Source organism: Orbilia oligospora (genome assembly GCF_000225545.1).
Source record: "Orbilia oligospora ATCC 24927 unplaced genomic scaffold scaffold00043, whole genome shotgun sequence".
NCBI lineage: Eukaryota > Fungi > Ascomycota > Orbiliomycetes > Orbiliales > Orbiliaceae > Orbilia > Orbilia oligospora.
Window position 1 is genome coordinate 764,935 of NW_011645600.1, and position 17,314 is coordinate 782,248.

At 44.6% G+C, this 17,314-nt stretch overlaps 5 protein-coding genes across 5 annotated transcripts; all 5 read right to left on the minus strand.

Annotated features, from left to right (window-relative positions):
- Window positions 1-1,439: 1,439 nt before the first annotated feature.
- AOL_s00043g238 (uncharacterized protein) lies at window positions 1,440-3,114 on the minus strand (the record flags this gene model as incomplete). Its single annotated transcript, XM_011120725.1, has 3 exons — window positions 1,440-2,654; window positions 2,754-2,924; window positions 3,064-3,114. The coding sequence occupies 3 exons, from the start codon at window positions 3,112-3,114 to the stop codon at window positions 1,440-1,442; spliced, it is 1,437 nt and encodes a 478-aa protein (XP_011119027.1).
- A 730-nt stretch (window positions 3,115-3,844) lies between these two features.
- Window positions 3,845-9,038, minus strand: AOL_s00043g239 (uncharacterized protein; the record flags this gene model as incomplete). The annotated part of the gene is made up of 3 exons (XM_011120726.1): window positions 3,845-3,906; window positions 3,984-5,210; window positions 5,258-9,038. The coding sequence occupies 3 exons, from the start codon at window positions 9,036-9,038 to the stop codon at window positions 3,845-3,847; spliced, it is 5,070 nt and encodes a 1,689-aa protein (XP_011119028.1).
- Window positions 9,039-11,235: 2,197 nt separating this feature from the next.
- Window positions 11,236-11,854, minus strand: AOL_s00043g240 (uncharacterized protein; the record flags this gene model as incomplete). Its single annotated transcript, XM_011120727.1, has 4 exons — window positions 11,236-11,240; window positions 11,303-11,424; window positions 11,499-11,656; window positions 11,735-11,854. 4 exons carry the CDS (start codon window positions 11,852-11,854, stop codon window positions 11,236-11,238), a joined length of 405 nt encoding a protein of 134 aa, XP_011119029.1.
- Window positions 11,855-14,252: 2,398 nt separating this feature from the next.
- Window positions 14,253-15,137, minus strand: AOL_s00043g241 (uncharacterized protein; the record flags this gene model as incomplete). Its single annotated transcript, XM_011120728.1, has 1 exon — window positions 14,253-15,137. The coding sequence occupies one exon, from the start codon at window positions 15,135-15,137 to the stop codon at window positions 14,253-14,255; it is 885 nt and encodes a 294-aa protein (XP_011119030.1).
- Window positions 15,138-15,666: 529 nt separating this feature from the next.
- AOL_s00043g242 (uncharacterized protein) lies at window positions 15,667-16,820 on the minus strand (the record flags this gene model as incomplete). Its single annotated transcript, XM_011120729.1, has 4 exons — window positions 15,667-15,848; window positions 15,908-16,018; window positions 16,087-16,395; window positions 16,490-16,820. The coding sequence occupies 4 exons, from the start codon at window positions 16,818-16,820 to the stop codon at window positions 15,667-15,669; spliced, it is 933 nt and encodes a 310-aa protein (XP_011119031.1).
- Window positions 16,821-17,314: the final 494 nt, after the last annotated feature.

Consider the following 17,314-nt stretch of genomic DNA (forward strand, 5'->3'; position numbering starts at 1 on the left):
CCGTCGACGGAGAGCCTCACACAGCACAAGATCATCTGTGCTCCTACAAGACAGACATCACTGTCATGTCTATTCCTACTATCTACAACCGTGCGATACGAACCCTACCAACTTATAACAACTTGCATAGTCCCATAAACGACATGCAACTCGCGACCCCGAGGCCTAGAGCCCGCACACTTGACCTTTAAACCCAACTGGCAAGCCCACAAGCTTCCTTGCTAGCTTGTTCTGGTTCCAAGCTTTCTCCATACAGTCTAGGCTTCAGACAGCAACTACAAACCTACCTCGGGAATTCAAAAAGGAACCCCTTCGCAGCGGCGGATATCAACATCTGTTTTTTTGTGGGATTGTTACTTGGCTGGCAATATTGTTCGGGATGGCATACCTCGAACACAGCTTTCGACGTCGAAGGTTTTATGATACTTCTTTTCGTGATGTCTGGGAACGAGAATACTTTCAGTTATATGATCTCAACCTTCTGTTTTATGAACAAATTCCGGGGGCCCGGCAGGCTGGTGTACGAGACGAAACGAGTTCACTGATATCCGGATTTTATGGTTTCATTTTTGCAATCCTCTACTTACCTAGTTCGTCCATGCCTAGAATAGTGCAGCGTTATCAAGAGTTTTTACAGTCTTTAGTTATTTATGGCGGACAATATTACTATATAGTTGCTGACTCGCATTGGGAGTCGTATTAAGAACACTGTGCACCGGTCCGTGATGTAGGCGTTCCTGTCAAGGGTGCAATCGCTAGCTAGACTCGCAAGTGCTGGGTAGTAGATATATGCTTAGTATACAACGTGACGAAGAACGAACACATGAAGACGTGATCGGTCGACTTACTCCAAACAGACCAAGCAAGTGATAAGCTAGTGGTACAGAAATTATATGCTAATCGAGGTACAAACTTGAAATTACGAGTATAGAAGTTCTGTTCGTACTTCCTTCTTATATTACAGACTACTCTTGCTTTCTGGCGTCAAATTTAAATTAGTCTCCGATAAATTTATAAATGAATATTAGAGTCAACTCCTCTATTAGTATATTATATCCGGGACTGTTAAGAGGAACTAAATAATCGTTAGCGTAGGGGGCTCATTCAGCATATATATTCTCGCCACTCCAAGCAAATTTTGTACAGAATTGTCGAAAGCGGTAAAAGTAAAAAGCAGTTGATCTGCCAGAATACAGTCAAGTAGAATCTAGATTTCGATATAATACCGCCGTTTAAACCTTAGCTATCGGAGGGTGGTCAAATTCCCATTGGTGTCCCGAACTTCAAATCTTACGTATACTTGATCATGCACAACGTCAATTTTTGAAGGTTTACGATGCTAGTAAAAGGCGCAACGAATATGTGTAGTCTTCATTCTCAAAAAAAAAAAAAGGAAAGTTAGAAGGAAATTAAAAGGAAATTAAAAAATTAAATTTACATTAGGAACAGCTTCGTAGCAGGGCAGCTGCAAATGCAGTTACCAAGCTGTCAATGTCCTTGACTTCAAGGACTTGTGAGGCTGGGGAGGCGGCCTCCTCTTCCTCATCCTCCTCCCCATCGTCACCCATCTCCTTCCCCTTCCCCTTCCCCTTATTTTCCTTCTTCCTGCTCTTCCTCCCCCCAACAGAACCGACGGAAACGTCGATTTTGATTCCACCGGGATTTTCTTTGGGCATCCCGGTGCCCTTCTCCTCCTCTTCAGAAGCCTCAATACGTCGAGCGTTGTATTGGGCCAAACGCTCTAGGCACAGTGCCTTGAATTCTGGTGCCAACTTTCCGAGGAAGTCGACATCCTCGGCCGCGGTCTTCAATGTTGCAACTGTTTCTTCTCCAGCCAGCTCAATGGCGGAGGAACTTCGAAGAAAGGCCAGGATGATATCACGGACCCAAGAGATCCAGTAATATTCCCCATAGACCTCGTTGAAGAAGATTCTTCTGACTTGGCCAAAATTATGTTTGGCCGTTGGCATCATGTCTCGACGATAGAGGTGGATGAAGACAAGTAAGTCGTTGCGGCTGAGATTAAGGAAGTCCTGTCGCTTCCATCTGGTGAATATTCCGATGTCTGTGACAAGACCAAAGAGTTTGGGATCGACAATGAGGCTATCTTTAGCCGGCTGAGTACCATTGCTTGAGTTGGTACTGGCGGTTTCGGGAAACTTGGTCCCCGAACCAATGGTTGGTGAGGCGATGATGTTTTGCGGACCAATGCTAGGGTCTTGGGCACTTTGTTCGTCCTTCACTTCGACGTTTGAAGCGGGGCCTTTGGGAACGTCCGGTTTTGTAGGGGCCTCCGGAGCTTGGGTAGATGGCATAGATGATTTCCGGCTGGCTTCTGCAGCCGCTTTGGCATGCTTGCGACGGGCAGCTTGTTTAGCTGTTTTATTCTTCCCCATCTTAGCGTCTTGCTCAGGTTCCAATTGGTACTGGGTAATTCCGTAAGGTAAAAAGGATTCAGGAGGTAGGATATCGGAGAGGTTTTCTCTTAGCCAAGCAGTATTGGTGTTAAAGATTCCTGAGATGATATTTGGGTCGTCGCTGGTGATGATGGAGGGAGGTTGTGGTTGTGGTTGTGAGGTTGGAAATGTAGCTGCTCCTGCTGCCGTGTTAAGTGCTGGCAACTCCGCGACGTCACCGGTATTCAATTCTCCTTCCTTTATACACCAGATGTTAGCCGCAAAGAGCCCGCTATATAGTAGCCTCGAATCCACATAGAACCCAACATCAACTACAATATACTTCAATTAACATACCTCATTATCACTACCATGACTGTGATTATTATCGGTCTCGAGATCAGGCCCTCCAAAATCAGTGAGGTCGAAACGTTCAGCGAAGGCACTCTTTCGGACGCGTCCTTCAGCATTTGGACTCCCGGTTTGCGATGTAGCCCTTCCGCGTCGTGAAAAAAGGTTCGTAATTCCCTAGAAGTGATATACAATCATTAGCACTAACCTCTACGACCGATAGGCCGTCAAATGATCATCTAAGCTCATCCAGCACTAGACACCTAGGTGGAAGCTTCATACGCGATCCCAGCTGAAGAGATTCGATATGACTTACCGTATTCCTCTTAAAGGCTCCTAGAAGGTCTTTAACCCTTTTCGGACTCATTTCTATTGATCAGATGGTCGTGCTTCTACAGGGTCGAAGGAAATTGATAATAGGTATGACAAAACAGAGTTGATTAAACATAAAGATTGGTTGGTGAAAGATGGGAAGACAGAAAGGAAGTGAACCGGGATAACGGCTTGTCGACGAACTTTTTATATTGGTGCTCAAGCAGTAGACGCTCTTTTTTGGCAAACAGACGGTCCGGATGTTTCTCAAGAACAATACAGCTTCATTAGCATATAAGACGCTATTCCCCTCGGCACCAATTCTGAACAGCAACACTAGTGGTATGGATTCTAGGGAATCCATGTTAAGTCGTGGCGCTGACTAGACGCTTCCATCGGGTGCTGCTGAATGATCGGCGGGCGATTTATATCAAGGGCATTGAAAAGGCTACTTTTCCAAGAAACTGGCTGGATGAGTATCAAAAGTATCAAATTCCTTCGAAATATAACATCGAAGGCATGTTTTGATGATATATTCTGATAAAATGAGGAGGAACTTTGAAGCTAAGTCCTGGTCACCGGCACGACTTCATTTTTCATACTGATTTTCGGGTATACTTGGAGCGCAGGTTAGTTAAGGTGCTGTAATCTGAATGTCATATAATAATATTATGTGGTAACTTTTCGAATTATAGTAACAGATACCCAAAGCGAATAAAAGCAAGCACCGAATAGATAAGATACGAATTTTAAGTCGGGTTGAGGAACAGATTTATTAAAGTACATTATCGACTGCCTGTCTGCGCTAGAGCTTGTGCGTTACCATTGTAGGCTCTTATATGGAAACCTACAATCAAGGCATAAAGCATATTAGCAACCGAAATACTCGATTCACGTGCTAACGAAAGGAAAGGATATACTAACCAGCCCTGGTATTACTATCCGCACTACTTAGAGTACTCAAACAGAATACAAACGGTTGATTAGACGTTGTATTCCGAAGATATAACTGATACACATTCGTCGAACTAGTAAACGCAATATAATAATTCCTACCCGCCGTTTGATTTGTGAACCCCCAAAACAACTTATTATCTGCGGCAGTTGGGTCACCGTAATAGTAATTATTCGTGACCGAATATAATTGTCCCAGATTTGTGACAATAAAGGTTTCACGGGTGTTCGGCGCATAAAAGTTGTTGGTGAGATGCATGGCGTCGTCAGAGATTGCGAACGTTCCGTTATTGATCCCACCTATGCTCAGATATGATACATTCCCACTTGGAGCTCCCTGCGCCACTGTGATGGTTGTAGTTGCGATTTGTGCGATTGTGGACGTAGATGTTGAGAGGTAGGTTGTTACTGTTGTTAATGAGTCTATAAAGGTGCTTGTTCTCGTGGTGCTTTGGGTTAATGCCGGAACGATAATAGAAGATATTATAGTAGTTTGAGAGGTTACAGTCGAGATGCTATATGAAATTGATGTTGAAGATGGGGATGTAAATAGCTCTACCAGCGTAGATGTCACAGTTGTGGTGGGGGAGATAGTATTATATTGGGTTGCACTCGGAATAGTTGTATAAATTATTAAGGTATTGGTTTGGGATAAAGTTTGGAAGTTTGTAATGGTTTGAGTTGTAGATGGAATAAATTCCGTGAATATATCAACATCAATCTGTGTAGAGAAAGATGTTGTCGTTACGATAGCGGTTGAGGAGGGTATTGTCTCGCTGACGAAGAGAATTGCAGACTGTGTTTTTGTAGTCGTGATGGTCTCGAAGATTGTGGTGCTTGAAAGCGTCAAAAAACTTGAAAGAACTTCTGTAGTCTGAATACTCTCTGTCAAAGTATTTGCTTCCGTCGTTGATGGAAGGGTTTTGAAGATAGAGGAAATGAAGGTCTCCTCTAACGTCACGGTATCTGTAAAAGTTTGGGTGCTTGAGAAAGTACCAATCTGCACGACACTTGTGAAAGTCATACTTATTGACTCTGTGAAGAAGATAGTGGAAGTATAGCTTGTCTCAGGAACGACCACATCCACGATTTCTGTGGAAGTTTGAGACTCAATGATTGTCGAGAACTCTGTGCGGGTAGTCGACACGATGCTAGTCGCCTGAATAAGTGTTACAGTCTCGAATATAATGGCAGAAACTGTTTCCGTTGAATCCTTAGAAGTGGCTTCTGAAACACAACCTCACTTAAAATATCGGTGCCAAATGTTTCCAGTGGGGACGGAATTACAACTTTGTTCGATACCAAGTTGGCCTGTCTTTTCTCTATTACCGTTTGTTGAATCACCTTCTCGCCAATACTACTCAGAGCCCTGGCTTTGATCCCTGCTTGAGAACTACTCCGACTTGTAACAGCGACGGCAATAAAACTGAGGGATGTAAACGTAGTAGTAGTAACCGGTGCAGTTGCTGATACAGTACTCCGGAGATTACTCATAACAGAGCTCGTAACTACGGATATGAACGTCGAAATTGTAGTCCCGCTTGTCAAAGTTGTCGAAGCAGTGGCTGAGTTTATAGTTGTAGTGTATATTATAGTTGGCAGTATAGAAATGCCTGAGGTGATATTGGTGCTAAATGATTGGGTGTTAAATACGGTTTTCGTGGGTGCCGTGCTTGTGATTAGCAAGATACCGCTTTGAACCATTTGAGTAGTTGAGATTGTCGTAAAATCAGTTATTGTAGTCGTAGTTTGGGTAGAAGTTTCCCCCGAGATTATTGTAGTAGAAGCTGATACCTTGTTAGTTTGTGTGCCGGGTAAAACAATGGTGGAAGTCGTTTGGCCATCAACTATAGTTGAAGTTTCCTGAAAAAATACGGTTGTAGTCGAAAATTCAACATTGGTGGATGTTACTTCCCCAGATAGAATAGTGATTGTCGTTATTTCCGTTGAGGATAAAGTGGTTATTTCATATACTTGACTGGTATATACTCCTTCATATACCGTGACGACTGATAATAACGTTATTGGGCTATCTTGCGTCGCCGTTTCATCAATGCTCCTGACGCCATCCAGAACAACGGATGTAATTGTAAAAAACTGGCTTTCGATTTCCGTGAGAGTTGAGAGCAGCAAAACATATGTGCCACTTAGTGATGTTGATGTCTTTTTTTCAACGAATAGTTCCGTAGAAAGAACCGTGAATGTTATCGTTTCTTCCCCAGTAAGTATTATCTCCGTACCAAAGGTAGTGTCAACCTGGCTCTGGATCACAGTTGAAGTTTGCTTTGAATACCCCAGATATTCGCTGCAAAAATCGTATAGCTTATAATCCTCGATAATGATCATGGCAGACGGGACGAGATTAACTGTTGGTGGGGATGTGGATATTGAGATAGACTCTGTCGCACCATCCATCGTCGAGAGTGCGTCATTGGTCTGGGTCTCCTCCTCCATGAAGCTAGAAGTGGTTGGAGCTCCAGTTAAAGAGGATGTGCTAGATACTTCCTCGTTTGAGCTAATTTCTGGTAATGGTTCAGCGCTGGTCTCATTGTTTAAATCTGATAAGGTATCCGTGACCGTTGCCGAAATGTCTATAGATTGCGAAAGTATACTCGTACTGTCGGTTGTAGAAATCGGGTCACCTGTTTCGGAATTTTCAGAAGTTGTAGATTGTGAATCGATAGTAGAGGGCAATTCAGAAGTGGTTTCTGGTACAGCCATATCCGTGGACGAAGTCTCTACTATTGAGCTGTCACTAGTTAAGCTTTGGCTGAAGGAGTTCGACGTCTCCTTACCAGACGTTTCGCTAGGTAGAGTCGTTTCCGCAAGCGGGCTCTCGCTCAACGATGAAACACTCAAACCAGGACTCGCCAAAGTTATGAGACTTGATTCATTAGTCGAGACTGTCGTCTGGAGGGGCTCCTTTGTCGTCAATAAGTCAGTAGTAGGGATAACCGCTTCTGAACTTAAAATCGGGCCAACCAACCCTGTCTGCTCTGGAGCAGTAGATACCAAATCTGTAGACTCAGTAGAAGATTCAACTTCGGGCTCTGAAGTCGATTCAACTGTGCTGATTACGCCTGTCGATGTTGACTCAAATGTCAGGGATTCAGATAATACAATAGTTGATATTCCATCCGTAAACTTTGTTTCAGCGATCTCCGAAGTAGAACCAATACCCAAGGAGCTCAAATTGATAGTGCTAATATCAACACTACTCGGACTGATGATCCCGGAATCGGCCGTTACTAAATCGATAGTGCTCGCAGTGATAATACTTGAATCAATAGTAGACAGGTTGGCACTAGGCGATAGATTGATTGACGTACTATCGCTATCGCCTGGCTCAAGTGTACTTGGGTCAGCGGAAATGGAGCTGGCGGCTGACATCGTTTCACTGGGGGTAGAGCCTGTTGAAGCATTAGTGGGTAGAAGGGTTGTGGAAATCAAATCCGTAGCTTCTAATGGTGAGGTTGTCGTAGTCAAGAACTCAACGGAGCTTTGACCCAGCGGATCGGTACTAGATACAGAAGACACCGTCAAGCCTACACTACGGCTCTCGACTTGTGAGTCCGTGATCGGCCGTATCTCAATTATAGTCGTCGCACCACCCGGGCCAACTACCGTTGTTTCTGATACTGTGGACCCCGAGGACACCGTCGTAAACCGGATCCCTCCTAGGCCTGTTGGCAGTACAATGATTGCAGTGGGGTTTCCATCGGCCCCAATTGTCAGAGATGTTCGAGACGTACTTCCAGAATATATCGTCTGCGTGACCATCTCATACCATGATGTCACTGCTGAGGTTATCGTAAAAAGGCTGTCAGAATTAGATGATACAGAAAGTGGTACTGTCGATTGTAAAATTGAGGGGTTGGAAGCACTAATTGAGATAGTTGTAGAACCAGACGCTGCTATAGGTGTCTCGGACGAACTGGGCCGAGGGGAAATCCCGGACGCAAGGCTGGATATAGGCCGTGATACAGTGCTCAATTGAAGACTCACGCTCGTCAAAGGATCAGTTACTCCCTCCAAATCACTACTTAAAGAGTCTACCTCATCTCCAGGGCCGCCCTGCGCTCCCGCAGAATTTGGCGAAGCGCATGACGTTGAAGCATAAACTCGAGTACACCCCGGAAGGTTAATGGCCAGAGGGATGGAGGTTATAATATCGGACATGAGGATCAAAGTCGACCCTTCTCGATTGACATGTGTCGATTTTGTAGTACACCTGATTGTTATTGAGGAAGGTAGTGGCAGTAAAGAGGTAGTCTTGATTATGGAGCCTGAACCATCCATGATGGTATTTACTTCAGTGATTTGCACAACCTGAGTAACTGTTATGTATACTGTTGTATGAGATTTAGTCGTTTTCATATATGTGATCGTTGTAGGCGCCCTTGTGACTTGAATCGTTGATCGATATTCTCCCTCCAGGTTATGAACCGTGACTCTCGTTCGATGATGAATAAAGCTTGTCGTATTATAGGTCGTCAGAACTCCTAAAGTAGTCATTGGAAGTGTTTTCAGAGTAATTCCAATAGTATACGAAGTCCATTTCCGAGGCTTTCCATGCTGAGATACATGGTAGACCGCTGTTTGGAAGTTCTGAAATGCCCACCCCCAAAACTCGATCACCCACCACTGCAAAATAGTCGTTCGTCCATAAACCCAAGGTTCAGCATGTGATGTTATAGGGTCCCTGAAGTTTGTAATAGTTTGTATTGGGCACTTCTCGCAGACTTTAATGGTAAGGGCATGTTGAAGCGTTGTTGGTATAGGATATCCCTTACAACGCCCCGTGTCTGCAGATGTTACAGTTGAAATTTGAACAGCTCTGTAACTATATTTAATCGAAATAGTCGTACTTGTTTTCCATTTCCATTTCGTGATAATCGACGTATCGTGGAATCTTGTCGGGGTAACTTCCCTTTGAGGGATAGAAGAAGTTGTGTCGAAAAATGATAAAAAGAGAATGAGAGAGAGTAAGAGAAAAGACAGTTTGTCTCTTCGAGGTGCCGCCATCGTATAAACTTAGCAGATATAGCCTAGAAATAAAAATTCTCGGATCAAATACTTCTTTAAAACTTATAAGATCAATCGACGACAATGCAATCGCGCCGTCGAACTGCAAGGTAGGGGTCAGCAGAAGCTTATACCGCCGTGTTGGAAATTTGGTGTTGTCGCATCGCGATTGTTTACTGCAGTGTGGATAGCTGTACGGGCCGCGACTCCATTCGAACTAATAAGCACAATTGAAGTAAGAGATATATTTTTGACAACGATTGGGCGTTTCATCTATCGGCAATTTATTCTGACTTTTAGTTTATAATCACAAACTTTCAGTCTTATTTATATTGCACTAGACGTGGCGCTGATGCCAGGGGCCCATTTCATCAATCGATCAAGCCAGGCGGCCTCTCAGATTATATCTTCTTCCGTTCCCTGTTACATGGGAATTTGATCGATTGCCAGAATAACAATTAAAATTTTGACTTGGGATCACCTCCAACATAATACAGCGAAAATATTTTGTATCTCGACTATGACGTGAAGATCCAGATACTAGTATACTACCAAAGGGACCGATGGATCGCGATTATGAGCAACATGTTGCATGTTGGTTGATATATGTAGATATCAAATGCCATTGACGCAGCTACGGCTGTTGGTATATCCGAAAGCCCCTCGATCTCCAGGTATCCTGACAGCAGCTCGTTATCGTTGGTAACATCACTTACTATAGTAACAGAGCGCTAGGTCCAGCATACTTATCCTCCACATCTCCGTTTGCATTTCCTTCCAACCAGACTGTTTGTACACGAGGGATGCTCTAACCGGATCCGTCGGTCTCCTACTTTGTTAGTTCCATGGCCTAAAATCGGACCACTGATATGTTCGGAATGTTGTGCCTTGCATGAACCACGATTCGGGCCTAGACCATGGTCTAACTTGGCAGGCTGGACGGAACCGCTTTGAAGCGAAGCCGCTTCCGCCCCCCATTCAATTCGTTCGGCTAACACCTTTACAGGCTAATTACTGAAGGAGCTACAAGATCGAAAGGTATTTGTGGACCGGTTTCACGTGAGTTCGAGATTGAACTTTCACGGGCTCGACGACATCTTTGTCTTGGCTTTCTAGCTCCCACATTCTAGCATACCCCCATGCGAATATCCAGGCCAAACCTACTCGCAACATACAGTTGCTACCGCAAGATTTTTTCGAAATTTGTCTTCCGTATAAGATATTACGGGTCTTAGCAGTATAGTAATCTATTATATTGTTATACGCAATCTGGATCCCAAGCCTTATCTCGTAAACCAGAATCAATACTGCTGCGCACCCAAGCCCCCTTAATTTGTACAATGCTATAATATATTATACTAAACCCCTTTCCATCAATTAGATACGCCACGACAAACATAGTGTTCGAAAGAGACGTCCGGACTAGCACTACTTCTCCCTTGTTTGAGACGACCTTTAGAGCTTTAAGGCTCTTTCTCGAAGGAAATACAGCATCGGTACCATTGGATTGTCGATTTAGGTGCCTCTAAAACATCAAGGCACTTTACCCATTAGGAACAGAGATCGGCCCATGAAGCCTGCCTGGGGTGGTCAGAAAATATAGGCGGGTAGGCAAACGACGAGGGATTTAGTTGGATGGCATCATCGGTGATATAAATTTCGCTACCTCGGCGCCTCAAAATCGATGACGAAAGTTTCCAATTAGATACGCAATATATATTGGGCCACAATTTGCATCCTAGTGAGAATCTAACATTACTTAGTTCCATTGGTGATCATATATGCATAGTAGCTACACACACATACGAATTTCAATCAAATGCTATGCGCATAGAAGCCGAACCGGCCGTCCCAATCCTAGACTCATTACAATTTGTATTCATTAAGTTAGAATTCTGCTAGACTATTGCGATATCGTAGTACACGTAGAACCATTCATCATATCAACGCATCAAAACTCGTTGGATCGACACATGCATACACTGTTCCTGAATTGAGAGAGCTAGAGGCACGGGTCTTCTTAGCAAGTTTAAATTCACAAGATTTTAGTTTGCAGATTATTTTTGTTCAGATATAGGATTTATTAGACTATTGTAGTTACATATTGAGTATATCTACATGTCGTAGCTTGAATCTAAATATTAGATCTGCAGAACCCTCATATATCAATTCCGATCCCGGCGGTGGTTGGAGTCATTTAAGCTATAACGTGGCATGTTAGAGACAATGAACTAAAAATACTGGGCACTATAGGGGATATTTACCGTCTTCGAGGATCCAGACTTGGTTGTTGCCCTTTCGCTCCCAGAGGAGGACAACGGTGTCGTCGTCACGGCTGGCATCCTTGACATCGATGTGGAGGTCAAGATCGTGATGGATTTGGAGACTATCGAACGATGTACATATATTAGACTCGTTATACCATAAAGTGTACCTAAGTAGCTATAGATTGGAACATACCGGTGACCACCCTCGTCATCGGAGATGTGCCAGAGGAATGGCTCGTCGTTTGTCCTCAAAGCGGCACCAAGATCCTCGTTCTCTGGAGCAAGATATCTTCCGGTGGCAATATTTCGCAACCACCATCTGTGACCTGGGCCGTCACGGTTGAGCTCCCACTATTAAATTGTCAGTGTTGTACGGGACACGATAAAATGAGGAGGGGCTCCTCATAGAAATTAGCTAATGTTACTGACTTTCTGGTTGTCACCACCATTACCGCCCCAGGCACGAACCCAGTTGTTACCCTGGTTCTCGTCGAGAACAGTGTCAGTGTTCTGATTCTTAAGAACGTAGATTCCGCCTGCGTGAACCATTTTGAAAATTTGTATATGTAATTGAAAAGGGTTGGTTTAGATCTTGATACTTGATTGAAGAATGTAAGGGGTGATGTAGAGCAGATTCGAAATTAAAATGAAATCAACGGGCGAACGCGGGCCCCTTTATAGCTTTTGCCGTTGCTGCGTGCGGGGTTCTAGAATAGTAGCTGTATACTAGCTAGCCACTGCACTAGCTAGCACTTGATCTGCCCCTCATCCTTGATCAACTAGCGTCCGATTTCTTGCAGTTCTCAACAAAGAACCGTTCAAATTTCAACATTCCAGTGTTCACTGACGTATGGCGCATGATGCTGCAGACACGCCCTGATTCGCTAGCCCCGTCGACGGAGGGCAAACTAAGAGGGACACATGCATGGTCTTCGCAGGAAACAGCTAACATACCCGATGTTCAGCTCTCCCGCGAACAACGGAAACGGCTCTCAATGATACATTTAGCGTTACAGACACATGCTGAACCCGCACCGCCCTCACATATAAACTAAACTAAAAGCCGTAAGCACCTCGGCGAGGATCCATGCGAGCTGGCCGAAAATCAACGGCACCAATTTCAGGTTGATTGCTCGTCAGACTAGCAATGGCTCTTCATTCAAGTATTCAGATCCGGGTGGGGGAGTAGACGCATATGTATGCCAAGCTAGTTGCCCACCGCGGGGGTTAAATTAGATATCATGGCATATTTAGTAACAAAATCAATGCATTCAAGCGAGGGGGCTTCAGTATTTTCTTACTCCCATCAATTAGTCTTGAACTCTCGAGTTTTAAAGGCATATTACATAAAATTGTGAATTGCGGCTTCAACGCGAACAAATCCTTTCGATCATCTTGTTAGGGAGCTACACGGTTCGGTGAGGGGTATAGAATGTGTCTTGCGTCAGTGCGGGGTAGTGGCAGGGATGAGCACCATTTTCGGATACGAGACCCTGGAATCGTCCTGAAATCACTAAAAATGTTTGGACAGGCCGCGGGTTTTATGCAAACTTAGATTTCTCCGTTCCCAACCGAATCGCCTTGCGGAATCCATTTCTGACAAAATACAGGTTGATAGTGGCGCAAGCATATAAAAACATTGGTGTTATCATTGAGAAAATTAAAAGGCATCAGAAGGAGATAAACTGGGGGCTGAAATATACCTTGCATTGATTCAACGAGCGAATCGAATCAATTGGGCCCATTGCTTAGACTTTGAGTTTGGAACGGCGTCTACACTTAAGTCCGCGGTGTATTGGACTCGTCATCATCAGTCTCGGCAAGCCCTAAAAGCCATAGCATACTCGAGTGTGGCAGTGAACGCCAAGACTTCGAAAGGCCTTCCAAGTTTAGATACAGGACCTAGATTCAAGGATGGAGCTTCGAAGTAGACCAATGATATCTCTGGCGGGCGGTGAGCTCCATCTTTCTTATAGTTTGGACGTGTCGGTACGCGCTGGCTTGATATCTGGCCGCTAAGTTATCGCGGAGTTAAGGTACCATTGGAGTCAATGCAACCATATGCATCGATTAAGCAATGCGAGGAGCAATGCCCATGATCGCCACCGTGCAGACGCTTTCACAATTATTGTGTACATGATATTTCAGCCGTAGGTCGCGTGCATGATATCCTAATGATATCCGTCAGGTGGGTTTGAATCCATGATATCCATCCAGTTCACCCCGGCGGAAAAGTTGCATTCGCCGACTTGTTGTATTTTATGCGTGCAACACCATTCGACGCTGAGCGATTCCAAGCGTATGCTGGCACGAGCGCGAGCAGAGGACAGGGACTTTTACGTCTCGACGTCTCTGTACCCGCAGAATACTGTATATTATGGCACAGTAATTTGAACTGGGGCGGTATTATAATATATTAAGGTTAACTAGAAGGAGGTGAGCACTTTGACTATTGCTTTGGGTTGGTCACGAAGCAGCTGGCCAACCCGATCCCTGTTCCGAACCCGCGACAACCAGCCCTAGGATCGGGATCCCAACACTTCATGAATTCACAAGTTATCAACGAATATTGGTGGCTACTAGATTAGATGTGAGCATTGGAAGATTGTAAAGGGTTATTCATAATCAATTGTTCTATCATTAGGTATTATTAAGTCTTCGGTACGGTTGAGACAAGAAACCCCCTAAATGGTAGTCCAGGGCCTGAAGAACCGACAGGTCTTCAGCGTTGTAGTAACTTAGCTTAGTTAAGTTATTAACAACTTCGTAAAGAAAATGAAATATGAAAGACATGAAAGTCCTCGCAGTAGCATGACAGGCTTGAAAACAATAACAATAACGGAATAAAAAAGAGACATAAAACCTGCGCTGAAGAGTAATCAATTTTGCAAAGTCGCCCTCCTAGATCGAACTTTATCCAGTTGCGTACCTAGGTAATCATACTATCCTACGAGAAATCATCCTCCCCACTCGACGAGATATCTTCTAGGTCATCTTGATCTTCCTTTTCAGGCTCGCGGATCTCGAAACGGAAGTTATATCCAAGCTCTTCGAACCACTTGTTACACTTTATAGCCCTCGAATTTCCGACGGGTGTCAGCTCTCCCCTTGGAAAAAAGTTGAGCCAGATTTTGTCTTCAACCATTTTATCAATCCCAATGCACAATGGGCATATCAATCGCAAACGGACTTGGTTGAGGAGCCCGAGACTCTGTTCGAGTTCGAAATTTGGAATCCTCCATTCGATATAGGCACCGAACCGCCTTGCCAACCAATGCGCCCCGGTTGGGCATCCAGGGCAAATATATCTTTCGCGGAGACAGACTTTACAGTCCCCATTTTCGACCCTAGCTATGATATCTGGGACCAATGGGTGTTCGTACAGACAAGGTTTAGTGCCAACGCCGCGTTCATAGAGCTCGATATTGTACTTTTTCGTCTTGTCAATGACCCAGATATCGGTATTTTGTGATGGATTGTTGAGCCAATTTTGTCCCATTTCGACATCCGCCCTGGAATCGAAGCTGCCAAACTTCCAACCCTCTTTTGGAGTAGCTTGGTAGCAAGTGAGGATTTTCCCTGAACCACCGGTGTCTGTCTTTTCTATGGAAATCGCATCACAAATGACGACAATCCACTCTTCAGTTTCGACAAGTTTGTGTTCTTCGGCGATTTTTAACCAAAGTTCTGGCGCGAGTGTTTTGCCCCCCTTGGTCTGGATATTGCTGGAGGCGATCAACCGGTTTCGAACGAGGGAAGCGTGAAGAATGAGACACGTGAGAGAAGTCTCTGCCCCTGGGAGGATGGAAAGTGTATCATAGAGAGGGGCCATGTTAGGCGGATGGCGTAGAAACACAGACATTTCGATGGTACTTGTATTGATGGACTTGAGAAAAACGAGACTACTGGTTGGTAGAAAGGAGGCCGATGATGGTAATGGTGTGGTTAAGTTGGTAGGCTAGGTACAGACCAAAGGAGATGAAGAAGGATAACAGCTCTGGATTAAACTCCGTAACCGTGAAGAGCTCCTGCCCTATGATAAAAGGCGGTTCAAGAACACTTGATAGACGATAATTCAATTCTGAAGAAGTGCTTCATTAACGATGTAGGAAACCAGAACACTCAGCGCAACGTGTATGGCATGCGGTATTGCGGTTGAGTGCTGCCGATCACCACGCTACCTTGCTCGACGCCTTTGTGCCATGCACTGCTAATTAAGTACACAATGCTTCAAACCCCAGATAAAGAATGTACAAAATAGAAATAAAAACCCATTGCAAAAAAGCCATTTCCATGATTAGTAAAAAGAGATCGGTATTCGTCAATATGAATCGAAGGCAAATGAATCATGACAAAAGTATTCAATCCTCGTCTTCAAGATCAAGCTTGTGATTGAGCTTTTTTTCCAACTCGCGGATACGAGCGTCTTGTTGGTCCAAGATGCGCTTGTAACTGGTGAGTTGGCCACGAAGAAGGGTGTTCTCGCGCTCAGAAAGATGATGGCGGTGCTCCTCGAAGAACTCCTTGACTTCGACCAACTGTGCTAAATTCTGTGTTAGAATAGCGACTTTAAGGTTCTATGGGTACGGCAGGAATTCTTACCGATGGACTTATCAAGGAAGGCGCCGAAAGTGTTCAAAATGAGAGCGGTAGGCTTTGGCTCTCCCATCTTGCGACAGAAGATAGTAAGGCCATCTTGAATGCCGACCATTGCTACAACCAAGAGTGTTAGCTGCTTAAATCTCAGGTCCGTTATAAACAGAACGGATCCTGCTACTTACAAGCACCGTTCCTGATGACATCAGAACGCCAGAGTTCAATCTCACGATGATAGAGAATCTTGTCCGGAACCACAGTACGTTCCTCCTGTTCGTCAATATTGGTGAAATTCCACATTCGTTGAGATCTTTTGCGGGTTACCTTTGGTGGAGGCCCAAGTGGTTTGACCGGCTCTCCGAGACCCTCGCCACTAGTGACTTGGACGGTAGGGATTTTAGGGACCTGGAGTTCCAAGGTAGGATTTTGAAGAGAGTTTGGAGACCCTGAGACCGATGGTTCAGTGAAAGTATCCCTGTTGCTAAAAAATCCACCTGTTTATTTCATATTCTCTTTAGTTAGTCATCTCCCATATATCTATCTATCAAGAAAACGGTTTGGAGGTATTTCCTGGATGCCAGCACTCACGAGGATGTTTCTCAGCAGATGGAGAGTGATGTTTATTGACAAGCTCTGGAGGCCAGAAAGATTCATTATCATTAGGACGACCAGTCAACGGTGAAGTTGGCGTTTTAACTTCGTTCTGCCATTGCTTGACAGCATCAAGGGTGAGAAGGTGTAGCTGCTTCTCGATCTTAACCGGACCGGTGCGGTAGAAGGCCGGGTGGGTATACCCCTGAGGAGACTCAGGGCCATCCGGACCAACCTCAGCAAAAGTTGAGATCGTGCCCACAGCTGGCCTCTCCGGGGCAGAGTTCTCGTCTGATTTAATAGAGGAAGATCTTTGGTGAAGAACCATGTTGTCGTTCATACAGGATAGCGATTAAGAGTCGAGATAGTAAGGATCGGTGATGTTAGGACGGTTGATGTTGATGTAGATAGAGCGTAATACGTAGTTGTATTTGGTATGGACTTATGGATGGATTGGCGATGGAAGTTTGTCGACGTCTTCAATGACGCCGAGAGGAATCGTCTTTAAGATGCATTGAATATAGTTACAACGCAAGCTATCCTCAGACCTTGTGGTATTTTTACCCCTACAAACTGGTCCTCAGCAACACAAAACCAGGCTTGTACACATCTAGCCTTGAGGCTCTTTGGGTCCTACTGATCCTCAAGTCCTATATAAAGTCTCGATACCTGAAGGCCCTCTTCTACGCTTCTAGCATGGCATAGGCACATAACTAGCCGGCTGCCCTTCATATGGTATACTATATATGTCGGCGTTGGGTCATAAATCTTCACAGCTTCTTGATGCAATCCATTGGAAATGAGGGCTGAACTTTACATTCT